Source organism: Sinocyclocheilus anshuiensis, unplaced genomic scaffold (genome assembly GCF_001515605.1).
Source record: "Sinocyclocheilus anshuiensis isolate Anshui unplaced genomic scaffold, SAMN03320099.WGS_v1.1 scaffold3082, whole genome shotgun sequence".
NCBI classification, from domain to species: domain Eukaryota; kingdom Metazoa; phylum Chordata; class Actinopteri; order Cypriniformes; family Cyprinidae; genus Sinocyclocheilus; species Sinocyclocheilus anshuiensis.
In genome coordinates, this window is record NW_015538182.1 from 101,297 (window position 1) to 117,325 (window position 16,029).

A 16,029-nucleotide genomic window follows, 5' to 3' on the forward strand; every position below is an offset into this window, starting at 1 on the left:
GCAAATGGCTGCAATATAACAAAGAGTGAAAAATTGAAGGGGGTCTGAATACTTTCCGTACCCACTGTATATACTACTGATGGCTAAATTTGCCTTTTAAGCACAATCATTTTCTCCTAATATATGCTTTTTTTCTCTTTTAAAATATGCACTCACTTTTTTAAATTATTTAGCATTAAAAAGTTTTATAAATAAAGGAATTAATAATACTTTAAATATTTAAATTGATGTACACTTAGATGGCATAAACACTAATTTGTTAAAGTGATAGTTGACAAAAACAAAAATTGTCATAATTTACTCACCTTTATTACGTTCCCAACCTTTATGATTTTCATATACAGGTCGTTTGACTAACATCAGTCTTTTTGTTTCATTGTTATATGTTGCTTAGGGGAGTTATGTTACTCCCAGTGGTTGCAGGACATCAAGACACTGCACTACAAGCAGCAATAATGTGTCTTGTGTTGTATTATAGATGTAATAGCTGATTGTAATGTTTTATCTGGGCTGACACTAGATGATATTAACATTTCTGAAGAATTGCTTTAGAAGCAACTTAGAATAATACAAATCAATAAGTTTCCTACATCGAACAGAATGTTGAATTTTATGATTTATTAAAATATGTGTGAATGCAGGCAGCATTGACAAATGTTGGTGTTTTTATTGCTGCTTTGAAAAGAGATCTAACTTACCCTTCACTATATTCCAGAAATAATATAAAGGGAGGAAAGAACATAAACATTCTCCTTTGTCATCTTACAATATTTGGTTTTTAAATGAATCTGTTAAATGAATGATTCAATGACTTATTAATAAAGATGGTAACAAGTTTTGTTTCTGAATGAATAAGCATTTTTTTTAACAAATCAGTTGAGTGAATAAGTCATCGATTCAGTTTATAGTTGATTCACTATTCACTTATATATAGACACCTACTGGCATAACAATGTAACCTGCAGAAAGAGTCACTTAAAAATGCTGTAATAATAGAAGCAATGTTTAGTCGATGAACGTCCATTACTGGTTGCTCTTGCCATAATTAACTTTTAGGCAAATCTGACTTCTGTTCATTTAGTTATCAAACTTGTAATGTAACTTTTGTGGTACTGTAATATTTTTAAAAGCCTGTTACAGTAACTCAAAGTAAAAAAATAAAACAGGTATTTGTGAGGTAAAAGTTTAAAATGATACATGATAGAAACAGCAAAAGAAAATCTATAAGATGTTCTGAAATGAAATAAATGTCGAAGTGTGTGTATTGTCAGGCGTCCCGTCAAGTGTTTACCTCAGATCTGACAGGATGGCGGAGAGAGGTGTATTGTGGACCGAGCAGTTGCGGTTAATAGCTGTTCAATAACAACAGTTTACATTTACATTACATTTAGTCATTTAGCAGACACTTTTATCCAAAGCGACTTACAAATTAGGACAATAAAAGCAGTCAAAACTAACAAAAGAGCAACAATATATAAGTGCAAATGACAAGTCTCGGTTAGCCTAACGCAGTACACGTAGCAAGGTGTATATACTGTATATATATATATATATATATATATATATTATACACACGCACATATATATACACACACACACAAAGAAAAACAAGTAGATAGAATAGAAAAAATAGAAAGCTAGTGTTTGTTTGTTTGTTTTTTATAAAAAAAGAAGATAAATATAGATAAAGTAGAATTAAAATAGAATAGAAAGTACGCAAGCTTCTAGAGGGCACATAACTCTGAAGTAATGAATTTAGGTAAATGGGTGCAGAGCCAGTGGTGGTTTTGTAGGCAAACATTAATGCCTTGAATTTAATGCGAGCAGCTACTGGTAGTTTAAAGAACAAAACTAGATTACGATGCCTCTCCCGACGGCATTTAATAATGTTTTGCGGATTTTCACATGTCTTTGCACTCTAAAGTTTGTTTTCTCAACAGCAGCTATAACACAAAACTAGCTAATCTGCAGGCCTCCATTCTCTCTGAGACGCCACGACGTTGCTATGGTTACCACGCTGCCATTCATGGCAGTTTCGGGAGTGAGTCGTGTTCAGTACACCATGGAACGATAATTTACGGGACTCACTCCCACATTTAAATGCGGTTGTCACTCCTGAAACTTGCAGTGTGTACGTGGCCCCCTTCATGTTAATGGTGGTCCCTGATGGTACTGGCCTCTTTCAGCAGGATAATGCATCCTGCCACACTGCAAAAAATGTTCAGGAATGTTTTGAGGAACATGAAGGTGAAGAGTTCACTGTGCCTGGGCCTCCAAACTCCCCAGATCTCAATCCAATTGAGCATCTATGGGATGTGCTAGACAAATCCAATCCATAGAGACCCCACCTCACAACTTGTAGAACTTAAAGGAACTGGTGATAACGTCTTGGTGCCAGATACCACAGGATACGTTCAGAGGTCTCGTGGTGTCCATGCCTTGACACATCAGAGTGGTTTTGTCAGCACAAGGGGGACCTACATGATATTAGACAGGTTTTTTTTAATGTTGTGGTTAACAGGGCCGCTGAAGATTAACTTCTATCATGCTCATAGCGCCCTCTTCAGGCAATGCCACTCAAAATGTTAAAGGTTTACTTTTCATGCTGGTGCATGTGCAAAATTTGAAAAATGTATATTTTGCTTTTTTTATTTAATATGTCTAAAATGAAAAGGAAAAAAAAAAATAATTATGATGACTGTCAGATTTTAAGTAATAAAACAATGTAAATTAATTTTGTATGTAAATGTTCACCTGTTTCTTTTAGTATAAACCTAGGGGCCAATTGTGAAGTCAGACTATAACAGTGTTGAAACAATAATCAGGCTTTACTTGATACACCTCTAAAGCCTGACATATTAAATAGTTTTTTTTTTTTTTTTTATGGAACTGTTTATTGAACCTTTAGGCAATATATAAAAGCAAATCTTTGTTGTTGTTGTTGTTGCTGATTATCATATTTGATACACCAGTCTCATATAGTATGATATAGGAGAATACTCAAGGATGAAAAAAAACCTACATTTTATTTAGAGGCCCAAACTGAGCAAAAATATGCAGTTTGGTGTAGATGCTCATATCTATATGGACAAAATATAAGATGAAGTTCTGATAACTTGTAATTTCAGTGAGATATATATAATAGTACAGCAGACTACTTAGATAAAATGCATATAAATATCAATTGTCACTTTATATCTCTATATCTTTTCTCAGATCTCTGCACCCTCAGTGTGTATATTTTAGTATCTGAGTAGAAGTAGTAGTACACCCAAGCAACCCAAGATTTCATTTAGAGGACCAGGTCTACTAGCTATGCATCTACATCTGCACTGAATACAAGTACTAAATACTAAGAAATGTGAATTACTTGAAACTACATAAAAACCCATGTTAGACCAACAGAATAATTTGAACAAGGAATTTCAATTTCAAAAATATTAAGGTCCCAGCATGCATTGCAGCTTGAATAACTTATGTGGTTATACGATCATTGTTTCACTGTTTACTGATTAAAAAATGTTGTTGTTGCTTTGTCATTATAGTGTTGTGATTTTATTGTGTTGTGATTTTAAGAGCTCATCTATTTACATTTGTTGATTGTCACCATCATAAGGTGTTAAGGTGCCTTTTCATAGTAATGTTATTGCTATATCATAAATCTATTTGCTGTAAGTTTATAGGGTGATATGTATTGTGTTAATTTGCAGAACAACTAATTTGTTGAACAAGAAATATGCATTTCTTTTAATTTATTAGCTGAATGAGGCATTTTGCATTTAGTGAATGAACAAATTCAAATTGACATAACAAAGTAGTGTTACTTTGAGACAGTTGAGAAAATCTAAATGCATCAGGGATTTTTAGGTTTTCATAATTCCCTTTTTTTTCAATGTGAACTGCATGTAGGTATAGGTAGAATCCAGCTGAGATGACACATAATTGTGTGCATGTTTCTATTGCTCATAAACTTGTTTTTCTTTCTTATATTGGAATTGTGGAGAATAATAAATAGTTAGTAAACTTATGTTGTGAGTCAATAGCACTGACGTCCATGTAAACCTGCTGTTGTACTTAAAATTTCCTCCCACACATAAGAAATAAAAGGCATCATAATTGATGCATAAGATAAAGAATCTTGCTCTGAATACAAAATCAATTCAAAAACTGAACAGGGCAAGCATCTCTTCACATATTTATTAGAATAATGTACATTGTCTGCCAGTGTTGCATGTTTGGTGTTTCCTCTTACCAACGTATTACGTTATATTAATACAGTTTTATTTAATAACTGGTTTGACCACACAGACATAGTGTATTCATTAATTCCCTATGTACAGGTAGGTCTATTATGCCAAAGTCCAAGTGAGTGGTGGAACTGAGACAACATTCCATCTATAGGCATTTGAACAAGACTTACTTAGCCTACCAGGTGTTTTAAAAATGACTTTAAAAACCCTATTCATATAACGTGAAAGATTACCTGTAGGAAGGAGTAACAGTAAGTAGGCTAGTCGGCTCTGAAACATGACGTTTCAACAAGAGGGAGTGAGCATTTTCCTTGACGTCGCATATACCGGCTGTTTGACTCGGAAGCCATACAAGCGTGTAAAGAAGAAATGACCGACAGTGACCTCAAATAAGATGTTGAAGACCTATCTTTTGTCTTCATCTCTTTACAACACATGAGCATTAATGTAGAACTCTGATAAAACAGTTGTACATTTTGAAGCGCCTTCGAAACGTCGAGTCGTTACGCTGTCTGTCTCCCGAACGTTCATATTTGCTGCGTAAAATCATGGAAAATGCTGAAACATCCGATCAAAACGGAGCGACGCACTATACGAACAGTTTAGTAAACGGATTTCACACCCTACAGTCCGATGACGGGGAGTGTATTTCATCTAACGGAGGTGGTCTGGGTGCTAGTGACAGTAGCGGTGGCCATAATGGTATTGAAAATTTCCACCATCTTCATCAGGATGTACACAACAATGGTTCGCCCGCGAAGCGCTGCAGACTCCGAAGACGCGTGGATTCGGGAAAGAAGAACAGACCGCGTAAGTAATGTATTAAATTGTACCTTCAATTGAACAATGACAATTAGCACAACATACAGCAAATAGCTATTTTTGAGGTATGTTTCGTTTTAAAAGATCCTAAATTTAAGCAGCTAAAAAACGATTCCAGCGCTTTAAACTTGTTTTTATTTGTTTATTTTTCTTTTGTACGCTCAAAATCTTGTCAGACATTATTTTACACATTCGTTTTTCGTTCGTCGTTATAAATAAAGGTTATCCCACTGTACGTTACAACTTCCGTTTTATTTACTAACTGTTTGGTCAGTGTTTGTAGCGAAGCATCAGATTTTTTATTAATTTTTTTTCCCCACCCGCATTTCGTTCTTATTCATATTTGTACCAAGAACGTGAAAGATGAGATTTTAAGTGTCCTGAAGTCCGGGAAGTGAACCAATTTTTGATTTTCGAAGTATTCTTCGCAATTAAAACAAAAAATAAATAAAATGCCTATTTAAAAGAGAAAATGCTTTAACTTTCAAATGTTCCTGTATTAAGAGGTTTAATTGTTTTGAAAGACCGGGTTATTTAGTGTTGTGAAATCAATGTGATGTTCGTTGAGCGGATTTCATTGGCCAGATCAGAATGTGAGGGTGTGACCAAAACACGACAGCTATGAATGACATGTGATTTCATCCAATGCGAGGGAAGGATCACACAAAGGGGTGGGGAAATCGAACTGGCAGACTTTACAGTACTGGTGTAATTAACATAAAAAGGCCATAGCACACCTGCCAAGTGACATTAGGACGTTTATTCTTCTGCCAACAGCATTTGAATGATATATATACATATACTGAGTATATTGCTGCGTACTTCATATTGCTGTCTTCATAATCCTGTCTGTCTCACCTGCAAAGTATGAAACTAATTGTCAAGAAGCCAGGTAAGGTCCTGCGTAATATTGTTTAATCAATAAAAGCAGTACATTACATAAAAATCAAAGAGATTCCGTTTTGATGGTATTAATTAGTCAGCATCTTTTTACAGTCTACTGTCAAACCAATCAAGAACTAGTTAAAATAACAGCACACTCCAGAATCCAATCAAGTATATATAGTAATTCATAATTGATTTTAAATATTGTTTTTAAATGTGAATATAAATCTATCTTAAATATTTCTTGCATTGCTTTAATACGTTGCGTTCTTGGCTGTAAACTGCTGTGACTTCACTTTTTGTCCATTAACTTCTGTAAAGTCACTGTGTTCTTGGTGGCTTTGCAGTACTTTGCTCTTTGAGACAAGGAGTACACACACCTTTCACCTACATGTATATCTGCCAGCAACATTATCATCACTGATCTAAACGCAGACTCCCTTAACTAATCAATGACATAAGAAACTGCTTTCTCACAAATGCTGCAAAGATATTTTACTGATTCACTAAGGCTGCTGTAGAAAATACTGAGGTTGTGTCAGTAAGGTCTGAATGTTTTTTTTTTACCAAGAGATTATATTGTATGCTAGACAGATTATGTGAACCTGATGTGTGACTTTTATTTTGAAGACAGGATGTTTCTCAGAATCACCAGGCAATCTCTTTGAAACCACTGTTACCATGGCAACAAATGGGCCTTTTTCCCTCTACCAAAGCAGTCATAGTTATTTGCAATCAGACAGTATTCATTAATATACTTATTATTACACTAAAATCTTAAAAACACGCACACACAAAAAAACGTAAGTCACTTAATTATTATATTTTAATTATTTGTTTATTAGATTTTACATTATAGAATTTTTTCACACCTATCGTATTTATTTCACACCCATCAATACTACACAGAAAGATGCAGGTTATACTTGTTAAGAAAGAATGGCAAAATTTCCCTTTCTAAAACTTGAGATTTTTTTTCCAGCCTTTCCATGGTTTGGGATGGATATCGGAGGCACTCTGGTAAAGCTGGTTTACTTTGAGCCCAAGGACATAACTGCTGAAGAAGAACAAGAAGAAGTGGAGAGCCTGAAGAGCATCCGCCGCTATCTGACCTCCAACGTGGCCTATGGAAACACGGGTATCCGTGACGTTCACCTGGAGTTGAAGAACCTCACCATGTGTGGCCGGAAAGGCAACCTACACTTCATTCGGTTCCCCACGCAAGACATGCACCGCTTCATCCAAATGGGCAGAGACAAGAACTTCTCCAGTCTACACACCACACTGTGCGCCACGGGTGGGGGCGCATACAAGTTTGAGGACGACTTCAGAACGGTGTGTGATCCACAGAGGAATAGTGACATAATAATGGAATTTATTCGATTTGATTGAATGTAAAAACTATGTTGATTTGTAGCAGACTAATGTTTTGTTGACATATTGTAATGTCTTGTTATCTTACTGCCACTTATACTATTACTGTTATCAGGACAATGAATGACTAACATTAGCTATGCCTGTCGCGTTTATGATTTATGTGTATATACTTCTTCCTGCAGGTGGCTGGTTTGGAGCTCCAGAAGCTGGATGAACTGGACTGTCTTATTCAAGGTCTGCTGTATGTTGACTCAGTCAGGTTCAATGGCCATCCCGGGTGTTATTTTTTCCAAAATCCCTCCGACCCTGAAAACTGTGTCAAGAGGCCATTTAGCCTGGAGAACCCCTTCCCTATGTTGCTGGTAAACATTGGCTCGGGGGTTAGCATCCTGGCTGTCTACTCCAAGGATGATTACAAGCGAGTTACAGGCACCAGGTGAATTATGGCATCATGTTTTTTCTTGTAGTTAAGCACACAGGTTAATTTCAGGTTTATGCCCTTCATCCTGCTTATATACATCACTTACATAAGTAAAGAAAATAAGATCTGGCTACTACAACAGCAGATATGCTACTTACTGACCAGACGAAACATTTATCAGATATGTTATCAAAGAACCATAGATATAGTTCAGACCTGCTGATTTATTCACGCAGAAGAGCATTGCCAAAGTACAGCAGATGACAGTCCCGCACATGACATGCAGGGGGAAAAAAACAAGATATCGTGGCCATGAATTAAGAATTTGTTGCCACAAATTATGATTTTTTTTTAGTCGTGGCAATGTTGTACAAATCATTCCCTTTTTTAATTAAATGTGGCCTACAATAAATTTTTTTCACATGAAGTTCACACAATGTCCACATCGTGTGGTCTCCTCTACAACAACTTGCAATTTTATGTTTCAACCACAGATGGCGATAAAGAGACTAAAGTTCTGTAGCACTGTAACTGTAAAGTAAAAATGATAAATGACTTATTTTTTATTATTTTGTAATGAAAATTGCTAAATATGTTGTAGAAACAAGATATCTAATCTACCTAAATGAACGCAACATTTTTTAAATACACCGCCATTCATTTGCTCCATTGGTTGTGATTCAGTTTAGGAGGTGGTACGTTTCTAGGCCTGTGTTGTTTGCTGACTGGCTGTGAGACATTTGAGGAGGCTTTAGAGATGGCAGCTAAAGGGGACAGCACAAATGTGGACAAACTAGTGAAGGACATTTATGGAGGTGATTATGAGCGCTTCGGTCTCCAGGGTTCCGCCGTTGCATCCAGGTATAGACAGATTTGCCATCATCCATATGTAAAATGATCATGTTTGTGATTAAAGAAGATCTTCAGGGTTTTTTTTTTTTTTTTTAATTTCTTAGTTTTGGTCATATGATGAGCAAGGAGAAACGTGATAGTATAAGTAAAGAGGACCTGGCCAGGGCCACTCTTGTCACCATCACAAACAACATTGGTTCCATCGCCCGCATGTGTGCAGTGAACGAGGTTTGAAAACATTTTCTCTTAATGTAAAAGCTCATCTATTTTAAGAACTGTTTTTGCAGCCACATTAATTGATTTTTGTTCAGAATACATACGTTAAATTAAGTGGCCATTACTCTGTGAAATAATCTATATATAAAGAATAAATCCGTGGTGCTAAAGATGACCATGAACTCTGTGTGTTCTGAGCTTCTTTACAGTGTTGTCTTGTGGCATGGAGATCAAGCAGCATTGTACAGGGCTATCACAGCACACTGAACAGCCACAAGATGGATAAAAAAAAATTATTTTCCTAAAATACTCTGGTGTAAAAGTCAAGAACAAGTGGAATGTAGATATTTCCTCTTTTCTCTTCTCCATAATAAAAATAGAGCAATATTACTGTTTATTCTGACCGTCTGTTTTTTTGTTTAATTTTCTTCAGAATATCGATAGAGTGGTTTTTGTTGGGAATTTCCTTCGGATCAACACAGTATCAACTAAGCTGCTAGCCTATGCCATGGACTTCTGGTCTAACGGACAACTGAAAGCCCTTTTCTTAGAACATGAAGTAAGTCTTTTTCCTTTTTTTATCACTTTTAATTCCCTTCAATTCTAGAATCAGTTGCATTAAAGGGATAGTTCACCCAAAAATTCTGTCATTAATTACTCACCCTCATGTCGTTCCAAAGCCGTAAGACCACCGTTCATCTTCGGAACACAAATTAAGATATTTTTGATGCATTCTGACAGCTCTGTGACCCTCCCATAGACAGCAAGGGTACTACCACGATCAACGTCCAGAAACATAGCAAGGAGATCGGTAAAATAATCCATGTGACATCAGGGGTTCAACCGTAATATTACGAAGCTACAAGAATACTTTTTGTGTGTAAAAGAAAAGAAAAAAAAGACTTTATTCAACAATTCGTCTCCTCCGAGTCACCCTAGCGCCATTTTGGAGAGTATCCACTGAACGTAAACCGCGTATGTTGTTCTGTGTCAGCCGCACCACACGGATACGTTTTCTACCTTGTTTGTGCTTTGATTTGAACGAAAACAACGACATGAGGGTGAGTAATTAATTTACAGAATTTTCATTTTTGGGTGAACTAACCCTTTAATTATGTTTGTCCATCTTGGACTTATATCATAACCTTCTTTATAGTAGTCAATAAATATATCAGCCAAGCAAGTATATGGCATTTTATATACACCCATATCATTAATGCTTTAATACACATTTTTATAAATGGTGGAAATATTAAAAAAAAATTACACTTGGGTGCTTTTAAACAGCCAATGAAATCAAAGTTTTAGTTTTGTGGCTTTTATACAAAAATATTGATGGGACCAGAAAAAACTGTGGTGTGTAATTGTACGAGGTGTTTCTGAAGATGAATGTGAGGATGTAAATACTAGGGAGTAAGAGGAAAATGAGCACCTGCTGCATGATGATTTATAAAAAAAAAAATATATATATATATATATACAACAGATGAATAGGCCTCCTGCTCTAAATTTGTTATTTATAGGTGTACAATAAATGAGAAATGTTTAAATATTGTTAAAAGTAAACAAGGTATTAGTGCTGTTTACTGTTATGATCAGTGGATGTATGACCACTTTGCAGATTAACAGGACCTTTAGCTCCCCCTTGTGTCAGTTCCAAAGTCTACCACAAACCCCTCAATGGACAATGTTGATTTCTGTTGCCAAATATTGTGAACTTATTAATCAGAAAATATTAATAAGAAAGTATTATGCAAATTAAAATGATTTCAAATTAAAAAGTTCAGCTTGTGTACATCTCATAAGATATTTTATATTCATTCAAAGGATTGGGGTCAGTAAGATTTTATTTTAATGTTTTAAAGTTTCTTTATGCTCACTGAGGCTGATTTATTTGATTAAAAATACAGTAAAAACAGTAATATTGTGAAATATTATTACAGTTTAAAATGACTGTTTTTTATATAAATACACAGTAGTGTGTATGCAAAATATCAGCCACTGATTGCTCATTAGGCCTCAACAAATGCCATCATATCATATGAAAGAAGCATGTATAATGAAATGCTTCTTTACTGCAGGGTTATTTTGGAGCTGTTGGTGCCTTCCTAGAGCTACTGAAGATGACTGAAGACTCCTGAGACACTGAGGAAAACCCAACCTTCAAACCAGAAGCTGCTGTAAGATTTCAGGAAAGCCACATCCCCTAATAAGGAAAATCCATTTAATAATGTGATGAGTTTCCATTTCTCTTCAAATCATCTACATGTTGGCCCTTCTATGCTCGTGACAGGAGCAGATGTTCAAGAGGTTGTGATGCAACAGCGCACCATTTTCAGTGTGTGATGAGCTTCACCTCATGCCAACTGTTTCTTGTCACTGTTGCCATAAACCCAGCACAGCTTTGCCTTTGCCGTGTATTGATGATTTGAGTGGAAGATGATTTAGGATACTAATGCTTGTATACTCCCTCTACTCCCTGTTTGTGAGCTTTATGAAAACAGTCGTAACATATGAAAAGGGTTTGGAGGTGAGTATTATGTGTATTAGTGGAACAGCCTGCTGTATAAAAACAACCTTCCCCAATCCTCTCTGAACAAATCATGCTTTGAACCACAAATCAGATTTATATTTACGCATAGATAAGCGGTCTGTAAGAACAGTCCATTTACGCGGGACTTTTCTCTCCCAATTCCAGTCACATACAAGCATTTATAATATCTGTATTACGTTAAAAATGCTAAGTTGTATTATTAATCGTAAAGTCGTCTTGGACACTAAAGCGTGAGTACAAATTCATTCATTTTTTTTATAACAATACATCAAATACCATTTGAATTTCAGTACTTTTCAATTAGATCAATCTTTTATTTGAACACTTTTACAGAATTAGCAAAATGTTGTCAGGTAGACCTGTTTTATCTACACTGGGCCTGATTAGTGGATGATTAGTGGATTGTTGGCATGAGTAGCTGTAGTTTCTAAGATATCTTTACCTCCTTTTAACTGTCCTGTGTAATGAACAGTGAACATATGCACCTGAGCTGACACTGATTGTGTTGGGACCAAATTGTCTACATTGACTGGAAAACAGTATCTTCATCAGATGGAGAATTCACTACAGTTCACTACATATAGTTTAGTAAGTCCTTTCTTACGGTGATAATGATTTTTATTCGGTTTTGCAGTCCCAAATGCTGAGATTTCTCTGATCTGAATGTGTTAACAATTTACCCTGTGTATATACACTGTAGTGTGTAATGTTTTGTTGTTTTGTTTTTATTTAATTTAACATTTGCACAAACCATATTCATGCCATTATGCAGTGATGTCTTAAATTTAATTTGAGACTGCTAACCAAGACATATATTTACTGTCAAACCTCCTCGCAGATGCCTTTATCCTTTCAGCATTTTATTTATTACTGAACATATTTTGCCTTTTTTTCCCCTCATGTATCAACATGAGAATCTCTAACTATATACCTAAACACCTTTTAACTGTCTGTATTAATGCTGGGTCAGCTGGGTCTGACTGTGCACGCTCCAGGTTGTTGTTCAGAACCAGATGTATGTTAAAATGTGCTCCTAAAGCTGGAATCAGAAATTCCAAAAAAGTTATTCCAGTCACTATAATCTGTCTAAATATGTAAATCAGAAACATAAGCCTTTCTAAGAGAAAATGTATCGCTTTTCCCTCCCTTTGAGCCACAGCATGACACCAGCTACATTTCTGCCAATTTAATTTTCTCATTTTGCCTTGACACTGTAAATATGAACTAAAAAGGCATTCAATACTTTATTTTTAACAGCACTGAGAAAATAAACCGGTTTCAAGCTTGTTTTTGTTTATTTATTTTTTTTTTGCTGATCATCGTGAATGCAAGCAAGACCAAAACTCCTAAAAGGAAGTAATAAGAGGAATAATATCATGATGCAATTTCTATTAGACGATTCTGTCTTTTGTGTCAAGAATAATCACCTATTGTGAGTGTACTGAACCTACTACATGCTCATCAGGTACTGTAACTCAACAACAGACCTGTGCTGACATTAATGTGTCTTTTAGCTGCTGGTAACATCTGTAACAGCACATTAAGCACACTGCCTCTACTTCTTTTCCTTCTGTCTGTTGATTCATGCTTTACTTCTTCTGCTCAGTCCTTAGAAATGCCTTATGCAGTGGGGTGCCGTTTTGTCTTTGGATGTCACTCTGGATTATGCACAATGGCATCCCAACATCTCTCTGAGCCACAAAAGTAACTTCCAAGTGTTACGGGGTGCCTTTTACTGATAGAGACAAGGCTTTATCTCTGTATCCTCTGTATTGTTGCTAATGCTAAATCCAGATGTCACTGTATACAGTAAACAGTATATTTGAGGTGTTTTTCTTTTTGGGGGGTATTGCTTTACCTGTATTCCACAGCAGACTGAATGCATGTCGGTACATTGTTTTTACTGAGCCAATGCAAAGCATGTAAGCAATTTCTGAACAGGTGTGTCATTTCCTTAAGGTGATGATATACGGGGCAACTTTTTGAGCAATGTTGGTGGTCAATGTTACCATCAACGGGCAACCAGGTATCCCATTCTCAATGGGAAAGTGCCCAAGCAACATTGCTCAAAAAAGTTGCCCCGTGTATCATCACCTTCAGGCATTTGGATGGATCGCTCCATCTAATGTAGTCAAATTGCCTTTGTCAGGTTTTGTTCTTGTAAACCAGCATAACGCTTGGATCTTATGTCAGTGCATGTTAATTTCATTGTGCTGTATATGTTAAATTGTCTCCTTTCATAAATGTATATGTCTGTCCCAAACTGTACATGTTTGATGCCTAGTTTTCAAGAAGCATGTTCTAAATGATAAATGCTGAAGAGCCATTACAGCTGAATTATAAGCTTTTTCTAGAGCTAAATTGCTTCTTTATAAATCGTCTCTCGTCTAATTTGAGATAATTAGATGTTAATTTTCCTTACTAATAGCCCTCATTAATGAGCTCAATCTCCTGACAAACTTGTCTAATGTATGTGATCTGAGTGAGTATGTTTAATTTCATACTGAAAATTCTTTTAACTTAAGTTTATTCAGTGTTCAAGCAATCATGTGAATCTCAAACAATATCACTACACAAATTGTAAGTGTTTTTCTTATGATATAACGTTTGATGTTGATCATAGATGAATCCTTGATTTACTTATGTCTCCTAGGGAATGAAGAAATCATATTACTGGCTCTAAAATGTCACTAAGAATTTTTTATATTGGTTTTGAGTTATCAGGTGAAAAGCTAACTTCATTTGTCAATAAACTATTTTGTAAATATGTAATAAATGTGTTAGTTATGGAAATTGGTTTACTGTTGACTTTTTATTTATTTTCCTTCTTTTCATCCAAAAATCAACACTTAAGACCAATTTACTGCATATTCACAAACATGACGAGAGACGTTGCGCCTATCATTACATACTAGTATTTTATTAATTATATATGAATACTTATTCCACTTATATCAATTCTTTCAAACTAGTACTTATTTGTAATATTTTTATTCCTTTCGTACTAGTCATTATCCCAATTTTGACATGCAACTAGTCAACTGTTACTGGAAACAAATTGCAATTCCATGGGGAAAAGTATAAGGTTGACCCTAGTGTTTATTCGGTTCAGGATAGAAAATCTGAAAATGATACTAGTTTAAATCGTTACAAACCCCAGATCTTTATAGAATTTAATGACAAAATGTGCAATTTGTTAACAATAAAAATAATTACTTGTCACTATTAGGATGGTTAGTAGCAAAGCTATTGGCAAATGTTTTGTACTAGTGACACATTTAAAACAGTCACGTTTGGAATAAATATTAGTTGTCTAGAATGCTTAATGGGATAGTTCACCCCACAAAAATAAAAATGCTGCCATCAGTTTCCTCCTGTCATTCCAAACCCATACGACTTTCATTCATCTTTGAAACACAAACGGAGATATTTGTTGACATGAGAACAACCATGCTTCTTGCAGACGCTGAAACATTTGTGTGACACAAAAACAAACATTTGTTTTACTTTGTTTTACTTTTACAATGTCTTTATGGACTTTTTGAATCATGGTTTGAGTGGAGGGACAGAAATCTCAGGTTTAATAAAAATATATTCAGTTGTGTTTCGAAGATTAAAGTCTTATGGGTTTGAAAAGTAAATGATGATAGTATTTTTCATTGTGGGTTGAATAAACCCTCTGTTTCAGATTGGTCACCCAGGGAATCCAGCTGTTTGATATTTCCTACACTGACAAAAAAAAAAAAAAATGTAGGATTTACATGAAATTTTTCACACAAATAATTGCCAAGAAACACATTGAATTAAACTTGAAATTTTGAAGACTGAAATAGTATTTTCTTGTGTAGTAAATGTAGACCAATAATATTTAATTTACAACTTCGAACAGCAATTAAAAATCAGGTTGGCCTAACAGATCTTACTTATGAAATGATCAATTGCTGTATGCTGAGCACGTTTGAAAACTGGCGTGTTCGATGTTCCGACAGCTGCAAACTTGTTCGCTGGTGGAAGCCGCAGGATGTTGATGAACATCCTGCACCAACTCAATTAAACGAATGTGAAGAAGAATTTCTGGACCGGCTCATGCGATTGCAGAGGAGTTGAATGGAGAAAGTTTGGACCGTGTTTGCGGTTGTTTGTTAAAATGGTAAGTGCCTTTATGTAATGTGGGGTTTGGGTTTTGTTTTGTTGTTCATGTTTTCATGTCTTTTATTTTGTAGTTTAGTCATGCACCCTGTTTGTGTCATGCTTCCCTTGCCCTCATGTATTCATGCCATTGGTTCTCTTGTTCATTGTGTCATGTTCTGATTGGTTGTCTAAGTCATGTGTCCTGTCTCTCATTGGTTGGTTGTTTTGGTTGGGCTGAATTGTTTGCTATAAGTAGCCATCATGTTGCCATTGTCTCTCGTCTTGTATTGATTATGTAACCTGCTGTTGGTGAGTCTAGTTTGTTTTATGCCAAGTCAAGTCAGTTCAAGTCAAGTCTGTTTGGATTATGTTTGGATTTTGGATCTCTGGCTTGTCAGACAAGACGTTAGCAGGCTTTGGTGTAGCAGACGTGATGTGAGCAGACTCTAGTTCTGGTTTAGTGCCGTGTTCCTTCTCCACGACACCCACAGTGAAAGCAGATCCACTCAACTGCAGAGCAA

At 35.6% G+C, this 16,029-nt stretch overlaps 1 protein-coding gene across 3 annotated transcripts; it reads left to right on the top strand.

Moving 5' to 3' along the window:
- The first annotated feature begins 4,523 nt into the window (after positions 1–4,523).
- On the top strand, positions 4,524–12,242 carry LOC107683711 (pantothenate kinase 1-like). 3 transcript variants are annotated; one of them, XM_016479782.1, is made up of 7 exons: positions 4,524–5,060; positions 6,940–7,292; positions 7,517–7,770; positions 8,440–8,616; positions 8,712–8,835; positions 9,033–9,163; positions 9,257–9,330. In XM_016479782.1, the coding sequence occupies exons 1-6, from the start codon at positions 4,799–4,801 to the stop codon at positions 9,126–9,128; spliced, it is 1,266 nt and encodes a 421-aa protein (XP_016335268.1). In that variant the 5' UTR covers positions 4,524–4,798; the 3' UTR covers positions 9,129–9,163; positions 9,257–9,330. The 3 variants fall into 3 exon arrangements, with proteins under 3 accessions (XP_016335268.1, XP_016335267.1, XP_016335269.1); XM_016479781.1 differs by lacking the exon at positions 9,033–9,163 and adding an exon at positions 10,905–12,242 and having other exon boundaries at positions 4,567–5,060; positions 9,257–9,382; XM_016479783.1 differs by lacking the exons at positions 4,524–5,060; positions 9,033–9,163 and adding exons at positions 5,925–5,964; positions 10,905–12,242 and having other exon boundaries at positions 9,257–9,382.
- The last annotated feature ends 3,787 nt before the right edge of the window (positions 12,243–16,029 follow it).

Coding starts and splice junctions, on each gene's coding strand:
- LOC107683711 (XM_016479781.1), top strand. CDS start 4,799: ATGGAAAATGCTGAAACATCCGATCAAAACGGAGCGACGCACTATACG. Junction 7,771..8,439: donor AAGCGAGTTACAGGCACCAG/GTGAATTATGGC, acceptor GTTGTGATTCAG/TTTAGGAGGTGGTACGTTTC. Junction 9,383..10,904: donor CCCTTTTCTTAGAACATGAA/GTAAGTCTTTTT, acceptor TCTTTACTGCAG/GGTTATTTTGGAGCTGTTGG.